The 17,812-nt window shown below is 40.7% G+C and overlaps 1 protein-coding gene across 1 annotated transcript in view; it reads right to left on the reverse strand.

The window, feature by feature from the left end:
* The window catches only part of SSU72 (SSU72 homolog, RNA polymerase II CTD phosphatase), a 29,161-nt gene extending 11,637 nt beyond the window's left edge, over window positions 1-17,524 (reverse strand). Inside the window, exons 1-2 of the mRNA XM_040585462.1 lie at window positions 17,341-17,524; window positions 10,130-10,273 (exon numbers count right to left, since the gene is read on the reverse strand). Of these exons, the coding sequence (XP_040441396.1) occupies window positions 10,130-10,273; window positions 17,341-17,420 (224 nt within the window). The 5' untranslated portion in view covers window positions 17,421-17,524. The remainder of the gene's footprint in view (window positions 1-10,129; window positions 10,274-17,340) is intronic.
* Between the last annotated feature and the right edge of the window lie 288 nt (window positions 17,525-17,812).

Genomic DNA, 17,812 nt, shown 5'->3' on the forward strand with positions numbered 1-17,812 from the left:
CCAGTACGTGACATGGACGTGTAATAAACGAATACAGAAATCATTATCAGGAGTAGCAGGCAAGCAAGAGGGTTTGTAAGTACTACACATTACTTCAGGGGGGTGTAAGTATCACACATTACTTTTGGATGCTCTTCTCAGGTTTAGCAACAAGTGGCAGATTTCAGATGAGCAACAAATATCATAGGGCTGGGCAGGGGGAAGTACTTTGAGGTAGCTGTGAGGAGAGAGGTCTGAGAAAACACATTAGTCATTCCATTTAACGTCTCAGACAAACAGGGTTTGCAACAACCATTTTCAAATTGGTTTCCGCTGTTGTCATTGCTTTGTACTGTAAAACTCACAGGTAATTTTCCACTAAATGGAATTACAGCTGGATAGAGTAACTCGGATAAAGCAAAACACAAGCATTAAAGAACTTAAATCAATTAAGCCATTTCATTTAACACATTTGGGAAACCTGAGAACACATTCATAAAGACAGCAGGAGCACTTTTAAACGGCAGCAAGCAGAGCAAGAAGCGTGCTGGATGAGGTCTGCAGTCAACATTCCTTAGTGCAACGCTACAAACAGGATACTGAAGAATAGAGGGATGTGGGTAATCCACAGCCTGAGTAACAACTCATTTTGCAAAGCATAATACATGAAACTCGTGTGCCTTGGGTAAAAGCTTCTCACAAGACCTTCTCACACTGGTCATTAGTATGTCTCTGTTCTTGCATTAAATCCTAAAGATGCTGAAGGCTGCCAGTTCTGTCACTGGGCAGCAACAAAGCTAGAACATCTTCCCCTTAGCCCCACCCCATCTTCTGAAAATGCAGTCCTTTCATGACTTTGGGCTTTTTCCTGAAATGATAGCTATGCTGTGCCAATTAGAAGTATACGGCAGCAAGACAGCCTGAATTTCCTCCCTACATCCTCAAAAGAGACTTCAGTAATTAATACTACTTCTGATTTTAATGCTACTTTCACTACCTTGCATCAAATCAGTCAAAAATAAGTACCCCTTTAAGTAGCAGCATCACGTTTGGGAAAGGTAATCATCTAAACCAAATAGAAATATGCATTTAATTCCCTCTTTTGCTGACTTTCTCTTAGAAGTTTATTGCAGATTTTTTTTTTTCTTTAAAAGAGCTCTCATGTATATGAATTTCTCAGGGCTGACAGAGCTGTATCTGGGACATGAAGCCCTTCAGACACTTCTTGCATGTACACCAGCAGCATACGTGAGCAAGATCTTCCATCAAGAATTCCGTGCCAGCAATTATTCTCTGTATCGAGTGGGATTTTATAAATACAGTTCTGTCAGCCAACTTGCTTCCACTGATGGCAAGTGAGAAACTGGCACACGCCTCTCCTGCCGTTCCCCTGCTAGACTTCCAATTTGCACTGCTAAATACTCCTTTATATGTTGGTCCATTGCTGAAACCTTGCTATATTTACTTCAGTTGAATAAATCTGGTACCTGGATCCCCAAGCACCAGAACAATTAATATCTGAAATGCATAGAAGAATATACGCTATTCTTCACAAAACAGTCATCTAAATAATCCTGCCAATGCTTGAAGCACATGCTTGCACACGCTCTTGTGAACTCTAAGAGTACAAGGAGTACAACCAGTATCAAATGGTAACAACGGCCATCTTACTCAGTTTTCTCTTACCTTTCACATTTTTCTGATCTTCCTTCTATTAAGATGTGGGTTATTGATCACGTTTCCAAATGCATCCAGAGTTTCCGAACAATCTTTCATTTCTATCTGCTAGAAGTTTTCAGAACGCTCCTGTAAGTAGCTGAAAGATGGTTTATGCCATGCTATATGGACATGGGGCAAGCTACACACACGTGAGTTTCCAAAAGGCTTCATGGAAGTGGGTGACATATAAGCTATCTCAGATGTAGATTATCAGAAAAACGTGGCACAGTTCACTCAGTTTCTATGATTTGTACCTTTGGCAGTATTGAGACATTTTTAAGATCAGAATCATTAAACAAAAGTGATGAAGCATCAAACTTCCACTTGCTCTTCCACACCTAGAAGTGTTACAAGGTCTTACATGAACATAACTTGTTCACTCTAAAGTTAAAAGCATCAAAATTAGTTGCTGAAACTATGAAGATTTATTTCTTCCCAGTAATGAAATGTCTTTCTTCACAGTAGTTTTTTTCTAAACTATGTTCTGTAACTTAAGCTGTTGGCTTTGCTGCAAGTTTCTAGATGCTTTAGTGAAAGTAGTAAATAAAGTAAAGGATGTTTTAGTAAAGGTTTAGTAAACAAGCTATGATTTCACGAGATACAATTAGACAGAGATACTTGGAACTTTAGTAAGAACTAATGTGGCAACAAGAGACTGCTAACTTTGCCTAAATGGAAATAGATGTGATTTATACCTAAAAGCTCTACCATTTCAAAAGGTGACAGACATGACACTAATACTCCATATGCAGAGTTTAAGTAGAAAATGCTTCAAGATAAAATGCTCTGGGGGAAAAAAAAAAAAAAAAAGAGCAAAGGACAAGGAGTAATGTGTATTTGCAAACTTTGCATGGAAATATGCCTTCAGTCACTATCCTGATGATGGAAATTTTTTTTCCCTCCCTTGTATTGCTTCTAAAACAAAAAAGTATAAACATCGCTTACATTGGCACAGAAGTTGTTTTGTGTTAAACTGAGGTAACCTCTTCAAGGCAAGAAACAGCAGTTCACTGTCACTTCCCTCCCCTCATTTAAGTCCAGGATGAAGTTTCCAAATTGGGATCAAACAGAGCTAGCTCATTTTTATGCTGTGGACTGCTTTTAAGTTTTATCAACTACACATTAGAAGAGGACCAAGCAGCATTTAAGACAACACCTGAGAGCAGAAGCAGCCACATTTTTTACTTACCCTTATATAAAGCCCCTTACAAAGATGACAATCTACAAACAAAGAAAACCCATGCCAAGAAGTCAGCTGTCCAAAGAGCAAACAATATGAATGTCTTGCTGCATTTACTGCCAATGCTGCTTCCGAAAGCTCCTTTGGTGGTATCACAAGCAACAAAGGCAATGCCCTGGGATCTGCTTATGCAGCAAAACATTTAAGCAATGCTAACTGTACACGGTGCACCCAGGAGGCCAGCAGATGGCAGGGACATATTTTGGCTAGACAGTCAAATAGCCTATTTTTAACATCCATTCAAATATGTGAAGTCTTAGATCCAAGCATCACCTTTACTTCCAAGAACGCCCTTTTAAAGACACTTAAAGATTCCAACGTACGTGATCATTCACAGAGTTCATACATTAGGACTAAAACCCAGTTGATGAATCACTCAAATTCTACATGGATTTTACAAGAGTCATCAGCCTCCGACAGGATCCTTTAGTCAGAATTCTTTAGAGCATCTGTTCAGGACCCACCCCAGTGAAGGAAATAAACCTTCCACAGACTACCTAGAAGACAGGCAGGATGGCAGAGGATTTTTATATGCTGAAAAACATTTAGACTGGAGTCTGTCTAAATCTTTCTACCATGTCCCAGAAGTTCAAATACAAAGGAAATTCTTAATTAACTTTTTTAAAAAAGAATAATTACAAATATTTCCTTTTTAGTGTGAACAAAACTAAGATTAATAAGCCAAACTAAAAAGTACCGAAAACTGCTGCCTTTAGAAGATTTTTAAATCTTCTAAAAAAAAAAAATAAATATGAGATTTTGTGAAGTGTTTTGGTCTTAAGATCCTTCATGGAAAAAATGGATTGGAATTCAGCTTATGGCTGGAAGCATACAGATTCACAGAAGTGTGACTGTTCAAATCCAGTTCAAGCACTGCTTTCCATCCTCATCCCTTCCCTCTATTTCTAGGAGTATTAAAGTACTTTGAAAGACATTAAGAAAGAAAACTAGACTTGTGCTGCACTGCCTTCAAAAGAAGTTTTGCCACTGACATGCATCAGGCCATGATTTCTTTATAGCTTTTTTAGCTTTTGCAATGTCAGCCTTCAAAAAAAGAAAAAAAAAAAAAGAAGAAAAAACCCAAACCCCCAAACACACCTAAACCATAACATTCCAAAGTGGTTTACAGAGATACAGAAACTGTCCCACTGGCCACTAGAAGCTCAGAACAGAAGCTGACAACTATTTATCAGTTCAGAATCCATGAAGAAAACCAAATGAAAAGATAAATACATGCACAAAGAGCTTACCTGAAGTGGAACTGACAGAGTTACTCCCCAAGACTGAGCTATATGGCCCCAAAAAGCGGGGTGCAGATGCTCTGCAGCTCTCACTAGTCCTCCTGTGTCCCCATGCAGTGGTAACTTTCCCCATCAAGCAACTCAAGGTTGCTTCGTACAGCCTGCAGCAAAGTGGTCCAACATAAATGCTCCATGTGTTAGGGGAGTTCATTGACCCAGAAGTGTCAGGAATTACTACTCAAGTATTATGGATCCTAGAGCCTTGTCACAGGTGGCAGAAGTTTCTGCAGCAAACGAACAACATTCAAAAGAAACTGGGAAAGTGGTTTAGAGCAAGATATTCCTGTCACCACCAACCTTTTCTTCCCAACAGCTTTTCCCCGTCAATGCTTGCATGCTAATCAGCTCAGGCCGTGAATCATCTGGGTATCAGTTATCACATGCCACTTTCTGGAAGTTGAAAAACACAACTATGCAGCAAGATCCAAGATACTATTCGATAACGCACCCCCCAAGAAAACAAAAGTCTAAGCCAGACAGAAGGGAAGTCTTATTAATCACACAATTTAAGCCACGTGAAGTACAGAAAAAAATTCCGCTTTATGCCCCAGATGAACTATATCAGAAGTCAAAATCATTCTGTTCCCCAACCTACCACACTAAGAAAATGGAATAAAGCCACTACTTAATAACTGGCTTGTTCACATCAGTTTACTCCAATGTTAAGATATGTTAGAGCAAACTGATTTGTTTAAGAGCAAAAGTTCTCAGAACCCAACTATGTGAATCCAGGAATTCTGAACAACTAAGACCAAGGCTGTAATAAACAGATACTACTATCCTCATAATATACGCTACTCCTAACTGGGAAAAAGTGGCAGATGTAATCCTGGACTAGCTGCATACTCACAGAATTTTAGTTTATCAGGAGGTGCATTAGGATAATTCTTTTCCAGTTTTAGCCCCAGATTTAAAAATATTAGTCTCTTACTGACTCCACACTTTGGACTGAATAGAGAATTACTTCCTATTGCCCCGAGACAGTCTGACCATGGTCCAACAAGCAATTCCACTTCTTGCCTTGAGAAGAACCCAGCAACACGCTCCCACTATGATGACTATGCAGGATTCCAGCAGGCAGTTCATCAGTTCTGTAGCTGATGCCAAGGAAATTTGTACTACAGCTGAGAGACACTGCACAAGAAACTGATTCCTTTCTTCCAGTACTGGTGTTAAGTGAGAACAGAGGAAACCTTCTGGAAGAGATGACTATTAATACTCAAATTGTACTGCCCCGTGAAAAGCTCAGCTTGACTGCAAGACAGGAAATTCAGTTTTTCCTGCAAGAAAAACTTAACTGCAGTGATGCCTGACTAAAATTTTAGCACCAAAAGAATTCACCACCACCCTACAGAGAAATTATTCCTCATAGCCTCATATGTTTCTGGATATAAAACTATGAAACAGCCTCACTGTTTCTGGATGCCCTCTCTTCTCAGCTATTCCCAATTCTCTTTGTGCTTATTCTTCTTCATGGGCACAGGAGATGCTGTCTCAAGTGGGACTGGAAAGTTTTGGGAAAGGCACAGAATCTTTCTCCTACACAGTTTTACAGCAAAGCCAATTCAGTTCAACAATATACCTCTTCTGGCCTTCCTCATCTTCTGTAGGGAAAAAAAGATTTTAGTTTTGTTCATCTAGACCCTGTGAAGATCTTCTGCATGACAGAACCTGCTTCAGAATCATTTTCCCTCTTCAATTCTGAACAGCTACATTGTCCCCCAAGCCTATGCCTGCTCCAAAGCCACATTTCCCTCTACTGATGTCCCACCGTAATGCATCTTACCAGTTCATAGAGCACATCTTCTTAGGCAGATGGAAGACTAGGGGATAAACCAGGGATAAGTGTCAGCTTTGGGGAGACCGTAACGCGACTAATATCTACTGGCAAAGTGGTTTGTATACGGCAGAAGAAACTGGTTCCGCTTGCTCTGAATGTGAAAGGTACTATTAAAAAAAAGCAAACACCAACCAACCAACCCCCACCACTCATCAGCAATAGCATAAGTAGTATCACATGGCCATCCAGCTTAAATAATGGAATTCACAGAGAAAAAACCTGCATCTCGATCACCTAGATGACTTTTTTTTTTTGACAGAAAGAATCCTGATGTCTGAGTGAGACATACCAAGCCAGTTTTTGCTGAAACATTTTCCTGTCTAACTGAAGCACAACTTTAGTAACTTCTTGAGACATATTCTGCTCCCCCTCCCTCCAATTTTGTATCATCACGTACCGATGGAGCTAGAACTGGAATCCTATCTACAGTTAGGCAGCAGGTCAAATTAAAAGAGGAGGTCAAAGCAGTAGGAAACCGAGCAGGAGGCCAAGCTTGCCGAGTAGATACAGGCTGCCTAGAAATCGTGATTAAAAACCCTATATATTGAAATCATCAGGTATCGTCCATCTGAGGGTCACTGATACATCAGTGTTGGGAAAGGGAAAGAAAAAGTCATGGAGTTAACCAATACTGATAAAGAACCCAGGAGATACTGCTGCAGAATTTTGGTCAAATTTCCATTTGAACAGTTCCTACCTCTGGGCATAAAAGCAACTGCTGTTGCAGATTTAAACTGGCATTTGGAAAGTTTCATCCTTGACTAGTTTTTGTGTTCACTTGAAGGCAAGGCTCTCCAGTTTTCCTCTATTTTTGTTTCATCTTTAAAGTCACCACTATATAATTAGAACTAAGACCTTAAACCCCTTCAGACAGCTGTAAGGGGCAAGTCTGGTTACAAATGCAAATACAACAACGGGTATCTATACTACGCACACATAGCCCCACAGAAGTACCGAAGACCATGGTCACATCTCCTATAATTATTGGCAGAACCCTCTACTTTTGTCCTAGAAACAATACAGTAATATTTTAAAAAGCAACCGAAAGCCACATTCAGAACAACCTTAAATGGTTTTGTCATAGCCCTCTATTAGGACTCAGGGAATTTAAATGCTATAGTAGATTTGGGTACTTATTTTAACTATAAGGTTTAACTACCACATCTTAAACGCACTTTGAGGAACTTCCATTTTAGATATACTGTAACCACCTACTCAAGTAAATCTGTATGCCTGGCTCCGTTAATCCCTTATTCCTGTGCTTCTGAAATTCCAACATATACCTTCAAGGTATGTGAGCTTGTGCTCTCTATTTCACTAATTAACTGCAATGAAGGTGCTCTTAGTCTCTGCATAGAGGGGTTTTGATAGCTCCCCCCCTTTCCACAAGTGAAAAAGAGTTTCAATGGATCTTTTCACTCCAACACATTTTTAACCTTGCTCTGACCGATGTCCAGCACTGCAGCAGCTCATTTCTGTTTGAAACTCCTACTTTCTGAACAGGGGTCATTTACTTGGCTGGCCAGAGAACATTTTTAAGTCCCTTACAGCCACAATTCCACTGAGTATCCAGTGTCCGTAGTGCTTGGGATCCCTGTTGGCATACAGAACTGGCGGAAGGACATCACCACTAAGCGAGGAAGTACTGAACGCTGAGCACTCCGATTTCACGTGTCCCACCCCCAGAACATGGGAACAAGCAGACAGTTGTCCCCAAGAATCACCATTTCAAACCACATGGAAAGGCTACAGATGCGAGTCATATCCGCTTAACTGATGGAAGCAAGGCTCTCCTGGAGAACAGAACAAGCAGCTAAATCGTATGAAGAACTACACTATTGTTTCCCCATACCAATTACACTCCAAAGCCATCAGAAGATCAGGCCCTCCCACCCTTGAGCAGGTAACATTTGCATGATCACCACCTCTATGAAGTAATGCTCACCCAAAAAAATCTCAGCCCCCATAACCCTGGTTCACAAAACCACTACTCCACAGCTCTGACAAGAGTAGGTCTGGTTTTGGTTACTGCAAAAGTCTTTACCCTCAAAACCCATTCCTGGAAAGGGAGTTGCTTTCTGTGCTGACAATCTTTGCCCTGAAAAGCTTAACTTACATTATCTGAGAATCAAAACTGCAAAGATGTACAGGCACTTGTTCTTGCTCTATTTCCCCTGCAACAGCTGTTGTTTAAACTTCCTTTCTTTTATTGTGAGAAAAGGTTTAACTAACACTGCAAATACATTTGGGGAACACAGCAACCACCTCCAGTGTGGAGCAGAACTAAAATGGTAACCCCAAAATATGCTGAAGGGGGGGACGGGACTAGGTAGGCTTTCTGTAGGTTTTATCTTACTGTATCTGCCCTATTCAGTAGAGCAGCAATGAAGAATGCAACAAGGAAATCACAAGTCATTAGTGCTTGTCAAAATTATTTCTCAATTAAAGTAATTTTCTTTTGAAGCAATTCTTTTTTAATCAAGAGATGGCATACCTCATTGAGATGGGTTTGCAAGATTTTCCTTTTCTCTACAGGCAGAAGGACAAAAAAACCCCAAACCATCCAGTACATCACACATGTGATTCATTACCTACATTTTGAATTCTTTTCAAAAAGGACCTCTAATTAGATCTTAGGAAGCCGACACCCTTGCAAGGGATACCATTTGTGTGCTATACCATGCAGAAAGGTATTCCAGTGTTTAATCAGTTTTCTCACTGTGCTATATAGCTTCAATCAAACAGCCCAGCCCTTTTTAATACAAGCCTTTCAATATCCAGTGCAAAAGCAGCTGCCACACTTGGGGTCTTGGGGAGCTCAAATTTACTATGTGTGGTCAGCAAACAAAGAATTTGCCAAGTACTAGTAAGCCATAGTAAAATCTGTGCTACCAAACAACTGTAGTGCCATCTTTCAAGAAGTTAAGAGTTCGCCAACTCCTTGGGTAAGAGCTTAAGCTAGTTTCTACCATGTTCTGTTTTCTAGTCTTTGACAACCTGTTTAGTCTTACTGCATTTTTTTCAAACAGATGCAAGAAAACTGGGCTGTTTGAGTACAATTAAGACATTTAAACCATGTTAACATTCCTGTTGGATCTTCAGATGGCCACTCCCAAGATTTTAGGAAAAACCTGCACTAGAAAGTGCAGAGACTGCTCTATTACATCACGAAGATTAATTTCTGCAGTACTTCATTCTAAAGGGCTCTCCATCCTTTAAGCAGAAATTCAGCACACATTGAATCCCTTATTTAGGGTAAGTTCCCTCGCTCATATTTAACATTAATTTTTTTAAAAAAATAGCAGGTGCCTTGCTGAAAAAAGAATATCTAGGCTAAGTGCCCCAATTTTGTAGGATTGTGGGTTTTCTTAAAAAAATAAATGAAAAATTCGCTTTAAATATAGATGTTCTAAAATCATGCCATTCGACATTAGTCATGGTTTTAAGTAGTGTGCATAACCTTCATCACCTCTGCTCTTCAGGCTGAAGTATGTTACCGGGCTCTCCTATGTTCATTCGTTATACTATTGGATGTTTATTTTTTTTTCCCGTGCACAGATTTTGCAAAACATGTATCGAGAAACTCTCAGTGAGAAGGGTGAGCTCTTTAATGAAAGGTAGCCTCTCTCCCACAGAAAGTATACTGTAAACCTTACCTGTCAGTTTGTCTGAGCTAAATACAACATTAATGTCGATGTAGTCGCTCTTCACATATCCGTTATTGGGACAGTCTTTGCACTGAGAAAATATGATCCACAGTGCAGTGGAGGTAATGGACAATCTGCGATAGTATTAATGTGCTTTCATTCAAGAGCTAAACATGTTAACACACTACAAGAGAGCATTTTGAATGCGTGCATTGTAACTCAATAGCAATTTACAAGGGAGCATTAGAGGCCTGTTGTAAAAAAAACTCCTATAGACTTAAAACACTCTAAGTTCGCCAGTCAAGCAACTATATATTCCTAATGCATAATGCCAAATCATGAATTACACCTTTCAAGGATGAACCATATTGGATTTTTTAAAAAGGCCATGCCACAGGGATACAGTTCTTTGTCTTTCCTAAGCAGGTCATTGTACATCTGATCATATGTTGTTTTGAAATCATAAACATTCGGCTTGTCCGGTGCTGGTCCTGGCAGTTTCACATGAGTCCCTGTTCCAAAGGATCGGACACTGAATCCTCGTTTGCTGAAAGACAGAGGGGAAGGGGGGAGGGGGAAAGCAATTAGATTGATGGACTTTAAACACCAAAATGCTGAAGAACACATACTGAATTTTGAAAACAACTCTTAGCAATCAGCCAAATCGCAACCACAGTTGGGCAACTCTTACCAACTAAACTGCCAAGCATACCCAGCATACATATTTCCTTGCAGTTACAATCAAAACACGCACCATTTCTAAAGAAGCACCTATATTCTATATTAATTTTTCTTAGAATTATGGTACACAGTATTTTGGATATTTCTTTTGAGCTTTCAGACGTCTTGGATTTGCAACACTCACACATTCTGTATTTACTCTTAGACAATATAGTATAGGCAAAGATGGGTTTGTCTTGAGATAAGTAACATCAACTAATCAATTCTTATGTGTTCTGCTAAAGTTGCTCAGCTAGCTACACTACTCCCCTCGCTGTATTGCCAGAACTACCTCTAGTGTAGTTTAATTAGCCTAGTACAAACATTTGTGTGCCTGGCACTTCTCAAATGGACTGAAAAACATATTGTGCAATTATCTTTACAGAAGTGGGGCAGATAATTCTGCCTTACTTCTTACCCTAAGACTCTTGGGTAAGCTAAGGTTAGCTTCATTCCATTCTCATGAACAACTACTTGTTTAATAATAGTAATTAAAAAAAAAAAAAAAAAAAAAAAAAAAAAAGCAGGAACCTGCTTGTCTTTCGGGGTAATGCCAAAACATTCCGATTAACCTAAATACACCTACTTGAACTACAGCAAATTCTTCATTAATAAACATTACAATATATTTGTTGAATAACAGGGCCAAAAAGAGTTTGTTTTCTCATAGCGTAATGGACAAAGTTACATGGTAAAATATTGTCGTTGTTGTCCAGAATGTTGAAACTTTTGGCTTTAAAGTGACAATCTGATTTCTGAAATGGGTCAAGACCATGGATGGCTTAAAAAAAAAAAAAAAAAAAGAGAGAGAGATTAAGAACTTACTTTCAGCTCCAATGATTTAGCAGACTGAATAAACAATGTTAAAACAAAAAGCAAGCAAACAACCCAATGCCTGCTACCTCCTGCCCCAAAAATAAAAGCTGTAGAGCCTGCTTCTGAGACTGGGAACCAGCGCAAGAGTTACATCTTGACTGCATGGTCTTCACATACAAGACAGCAAGGAAATTGAGTGAAGACACCAATTCAAACTGCATGTTTGCCTTCAAATGGTATCTTTTAAGTGATCCAAAAAGCTTCTACAAAGACACTAACTGTGATCAAACTTTGCCCCAAGCTCAAAAACTGCTATGCAGCTATCAATAGTGTCATTTCCTTTAATTCATCCTATCGGAACATAGCCCCTCCTTCCTCTTCTTCTTGCTTCATTACACTTTTTCTTTCAGCAACTATTTATAGGTTCCTATTTCTGTAAACAGACAGGATACATGATGATTTTTTGCTTCTTTCTGCAGGACTAACGACTGAAAATGGATACAAGTGGAAAAAAGTGCAATTCTTCCCCCCTCCCAGCCCTCCATCACACTAACAGTGACTCATAACTGCACCAGTTACATTTAGTTTATTTTCCCTGCAATACTTCCAGACCCAAGTCTTTATTCTACTGCTTCTACTGGACATGAAGAGAGTCATAACACATGTAGAAGAAATTGCAGTGCTAAAAATATTCATGTTTCAAACTGATCTTCTTCCAGGTGTCTCATCTTTCTTCTTTTCTTTCTATATATCTACCACTTGAAGCTATTTTTTGTAAGAATTTTAATAGCAACTGAAAAATAGCAGACTTTGGTACCTTGCACTTTCTGTCTTCTTTCCTTTTCTCCCACATTATCACAGTAACATTATGATGGAAAATTATTTTCTTCTATGCTTTCCTCCTATTTAATTTTTCCTTTAATATTATTCTTTGAAATAGGTCAACTCGGTCACACACATTAAGAAGCCCATCTCCAGCTGTCATAAGTGTCCTTGAAGACTGCATGATCTCATATAAAGCAAAACAGAAATCTTCAAATGAAGTTCCACACATCAAAAATTTCTGCCTCTGATGCATCTGACCCACTGAAAATTACTTCCTTGAATAGCCAGAATATGCATTTCTCACGAGGAATTTCATGCTCTGACACCAGCAGTTGCCAGGGTACAGCTCTTACACTATTCATGCACCAGGTGTACTGTTATGGAATAGTCTGAAAATGTTTTAACACATTTCTTGCAACAGTTGGGGGGTGGGGGAGAGGGAAGAATGCTTGCACAGAGCCATTATTCAACAGAGCCTGTTTTTATTAAGTAGCTGGACAGATCTAGTTTAGTGAGTCACCAAGTATCAGTTGTAATATGGCACAGCCTTTTAAAAATTAACATCTTCTACAAGACAATGCATATCTAATATTTATTCTTGGCCTAATAAAACTACCCAGAAGGTGGAAAATAACGAGCTTCAACTTCACCACGAACAGTGAAGGATAAGATACACTAGTGTGCTACCCTAGTGCTGACTTTTGAAAACGTGAAGCTTAAACATTAACAGACTTGTAAATGCTGTGAAATTTCAGGAAGCTGTTTCTGTTAATAGTATTAGGACCAATATATGTAAATTACCAATATACTAAGTACAAATTTTAGCCAGTATGCCCACCTCAATTTCAAAGCTCATTACAGTGAGATCACATGCACTACTCAGGTGCTCATGAGTGTACAGACTTCACTGAAGAACCTAAAAACAGCTGTTGTATTTTCTTCCAAAGAATCTCTGAGCTCTTTGCTTACATCACTCCTCATCTGGGACACAACTGCTGCTGAAAGCCAAGATCAACATGTGACTACACTAGCAAAGCACTAACACATGACAAAGTTGTTACCACTCAGTTTTAGGCACCGAGAGGAGAAATAACATTAATCCCTACAGACTGAGACATGAACTTCCATCCACATGTTTCTTCTATCTTATTATTTTAGGATCTCATACATTACATGCTTATTACATTAAGGTATTTTTCAGTTTACTGTAAGGTCATAACAGTACAGCTTCTCTTCTTACAATGGCCAATAATAAGTATTACTAAGCATTAAAGCAAACGCAATAAATCCTGCAGTCCACTGCAGCTGGTAAAGATTTTCAGGGGTTAAATCACTGATTTTAATGCACCCCTTCCACAACATGTAGCAGAAAAACAACTAGCAACAGTGCCCTCCTTGTAGACTACTTCAAAAATATCTTATGCCATTCAACCAATATTAAAAAAAACCCCATAAACCACTAAAAACAACACAGCCCCACAAAAAACTCCCAGTATTAAACAGCAGGAACACAAGCATTCTTAAGTAATTTTGATTAGGAAATCTTCAAAACATTAACATCTTGTTGCAATTTGCATTATCATTGATAAGCTGTCAAATGAAAGTACTTTCACATAAAAATGTTAAAACATCTCCTCCTTCTTAAGGGCTTATTAATACAATTTAAAATTTCTTAAATTAAGCAATATGAATTTCAATACCTCACTGCATTTAGCTGCTGACAGATAACGCCAGCAGAGAAGCTGTCACTAGCAACTTACGTAAACTGCAAGGATGCAACTAAGTTCTCTTACATGGTCAACATTGAACGACAAATCATTGCATCAAGAAGAAATTTAAGTTTCAGCTACTAGAGTTTCAATATTCAAATCTGTTTACTGCCACTAGGGTATCTCATATTCACACTCCTAATGTCTTAGCACAGGTAGGTAGCTTCCTAAAGCAAAGAAACATATATGTAGCAGAAGTGTGTATCAGTATCCTACAAGTTTTCATTACCAGTAGTAACACAGACCTTGAACTTAGGAGGCTGACACAGGATATCTATACCTTAAGAGCCTGAAAATACAAGGTTACCAGAGCACCGCCTATATACACTGGGAGAGCTTGAAACTAACTTTCTTTGAAAGGCCACCAACATTCTACCAAATAAGTATACACAACTGGAAATGTTGAAGTTGCTCTATAATCAAGTTTGCTAACACGAACTGTTACCCTTCCTCTTCTACCTTTGAAGGAGAACCACAGCCCAAGTCTGCATATCCTATACACATTGTATTTGTAAAAGCAAGAAACATAGGATGAGTAAGATCTGACTTAAGGACTGGTTACAGACATCCAGCTTGACAGCTTTTAAGGAAACATTATGTCTTCCTGCATAGTCCTAAATGCTTTTCCTCTTTTCCCTTTGCTTCAATGTTTCAACATAGTCCCCTGTTCATGGTAAACTATTCTACCAACAAATTTCAAAAGAGCTTCACTCTGAATTCTGTTGGAAGATTAGAACCAAATATTTAAAATCTGGTTAATTAGAAAATATGTGTAAACACTGCAAAACAAACAGACACTGTGCTGAACTAACACCAGAAACTGGTAGACTGATTATTCAAATTATGAAAAAGATATAATGTATATATTTGTTTTCCAGAGGCACAAGTGGCAGGCACCACAGAGACACCAAGTACAGTAAGGATGAATGAAAAATTCAGGTTGGCAAGCGACACTTGTTGCAAACCCTGCTGGAATGAACCACTGCAACTTAAAAGGACAAAAAGTTTAAAGTGTCCAAGAAAAGGTTAACTCTTATTGTCTGGCATGTTAAGTTTAAAGAAATAAAGAATGAAAAATAAACCCAAGCAAACGCACGTCACCCCCCAAACTGCTGAAGTGTGTGAAGTAGTATGTATTAGTTTTGCTTTTCTGAATCCAAAAGAAAGAGAACACCAGGATGTTATAAAATGTAAGTACATTAAGACGTTAAATCAAGTCTGTTTAAACCACTTGATAATTCCATGCATTAAAAAGGAGAAAGTACTAAGGAGAAACATAAAAGCAAGAAGTGATGGACTACAGGTACTTCCAACCAAAGCCTACCAGGTAAATTGAACATTTCACCTACATGTTGTATGTAGAGGGCTCTATGTTTTATAAATGCATCAGAAGTTAGAATTCAGACATTTCTGCAAGATTGTTTCTGCTTTGAAAAGAAGTAGCATACAATTAAGTTTTAGTAGGCACTAGGGAGGCCTAACATTTGGACAGTAAAATAAGCCTAACTGATAGGTATTTCTCTCTATAAATTTAATAATGGAATAAGCACAGTTACTGACAGAAATGCTACGTGAATAATTTGGCTTAATCAAAACCTGTAATTCATTAAAATACTGAATAGACTAGAGAAGTTAATTCTGAAACCTGACTTACAGCATTACAAAAATCTGAAAGACTCATCAAGACAAAGGCTTGAACAAAAAAAATTTGTATACATTTCCCAGCATAAATACCTTCAAAAAAAGCCCGTATAAAATACTTATGCAAGATCTTAGGCTACACATCACAAAGCACTGTTTATGAATGTTCAGTAAGATGCTCAACATTGAAGGCTGGGCTCCAGATTTTGTTTTCAAACAGTAACCTGCAGTTCTATAGATTCTATATCTTCAAAGTCTTGTAATCTGTTTAACATGATACCTTAAAGTTTCATAATACCTCAATTTCTTCCTAACTCATCTTCCTCTTTTAATCAGGCGTTCTTTCAAACTGCAGTGCAACACACAGCAAGTCACTACCCAGAATTGGTAAAGCAGACTAGCTTTAAGCCAATGCAGGCATTTTCCTGAAGTTTACTGGCAAATGACAATTCTCATTGCAAGGGCTAGTTATTTCTTTAGAACAGCATCAGCATAAATGGCAAAATAGAGATTAGTTTCTATCATTGCTGATGTCGCTGAAAACAAACACTTTCCAAATACATACTTTTTGTTAATTTTTAATTAAAAACTTAAGGGAGAACAGACTTTCAAAAAAACGTTTCCCTGTCACATTTGCCAGAAGAACATCAGTCACACCGGAAGTGATTTACTTCTGCAAAAACAGAGAGGAAGAAAAAAGGCTAGACATTAGAAGTAAATTTTACTTTGTCCTCGGAACTCAGGTTTCGATTCAAACTCAGGTACCAACAGAAAAATAACAGAATAGCATCCTTGGCCCCCAAGCAGCCATTGGTAAATCGTGTTTACACGGAACTGCCACAGGTAAGATCTAATGCCAAGTTTAAGCATTAACAGCATCATATGCTGCTTGCAGTAAGATGGCTGCCGGACCCCAGATGCTTCTATTATTTATTCCTTTCAAGGCTGCTGGTTTTATTTAACTGTAGCACACAATCTACACGTAGTTGTTTGGCTTACTATGCTAGCAATATGTGTCTTTTAATGTCAATGTTACTTTGCATAACATTAACAAAAAAAAAAAAACAAACCAGGAGGAAACATTTATCATGTTCTTGCACCACACAGGGAAGATTTAGGAACATGATTTCAGGCAGATCAGGTCTCTCCTGTCCATCAGTCTGTCCCCAGTCTCCCATCTCCCCTTCTGAACTCTGCCAGGCTGAAAATACCTGCAGTGCTAAACAGATGAACCCTGATAATCTCAAAGACGTTTAACATTCTGAATCAAACACTTCGTCCAGTTTCCCAGCAATAGGAAAAGGCTCCCTTCAGTGCATACAGCAGTTCCAGTCTTCAGATGCATTTAAGGGGAAGAATAAAAAAAAAAAAAACCACACCAAACGGGGGTGCGGGGACGGGGGTTGGGGGTGGGTGGGAAGGGGCATTTAAGCTTCCAGCACACACGGCACCCCTTCTGTGCCTGTCGAATTCACCAGCTCGTGTTTTGCAGCACTGGATCCGGCGGCCCGCCAGCGACGGTGCTGCAGACCCCGCTGCACCGGCCCCTCCGGCGGAGCCCGCATGGAGCAGGGCCCGAGGCAGACCGGCTACGAGCAGGACGGAGTCCCCAAGCCCGTGGGCCCCGCAGGGCCAGGCGCCGGCCCCGAGCACGGCCCCGGCCCGCAGCCGCGCCCCGGCAGCCCAGCCGAGGCCAGCCCCAGGGCAGCCAGCGGCCGCGCTGCAGCGCCCAGGGAAGCGGCCCCGCCAGGGCCCAGGGCCCTTCCGCGGGCCCGGCAGCGTCGGGCCAGGCCGCGCCGCCGGCGGCTGGAGGAAGGGAGAGGGTCGGGCAGGCCCTGGTTACCTGAGGATGTTGTGCGCCTCCATGCTGCGGTTCTGGTTGCTGGAGCACACCACGGCCACGCGGAGCGGCGAGGAAGGCATGGCGGCGCAGGGAAGAGCCCAGCTCCCTCCCCGCGGCTCCCAAACCCTCTCGGCCCCGGCCGCGGCTCGCACAAAATGGCGGCGGGAGCCCGGCGGCGGGCGGTGCCGGGACGTGTCACCAGGGCCGCGCCGCCCCGCCGCGGCCAACCGCGGAGCGGCCGTCAGGGGGCGGGGGCCGCCGCCTACCATCGGCGGAGAGGCGGGGCGGCGGCGGCGGCGGCTGGGGAGAGGCCGGGCCCCGGCGTGGAGCCGCCCCGGCCCGCTGTCGCTCCGCGGAACCGGCTGGGCGGGGCCCTCCCCGGGCCTCGGAGTCGCAGCCCAGCCGCCGCCAGGCCCGGGTTTACTCCCGGCAAACGCCGCTTCCCGCGGGCAGCGCCGGCCAACCGGCGGCG

The sequence above is a fragment of the Falco naumanni genome, chromosome 3 (assembly GCF_017639655.2).
Source record: "Falco naumanni isolate bFalNau1 chromosome 3, bFalNau1.pat, whole genome shotgun sequence".
NCBI lineage: Eukaryota > Metazoa > Chordata > Aves > Falconiformes > Falconidae > Falco > Falco naumanni.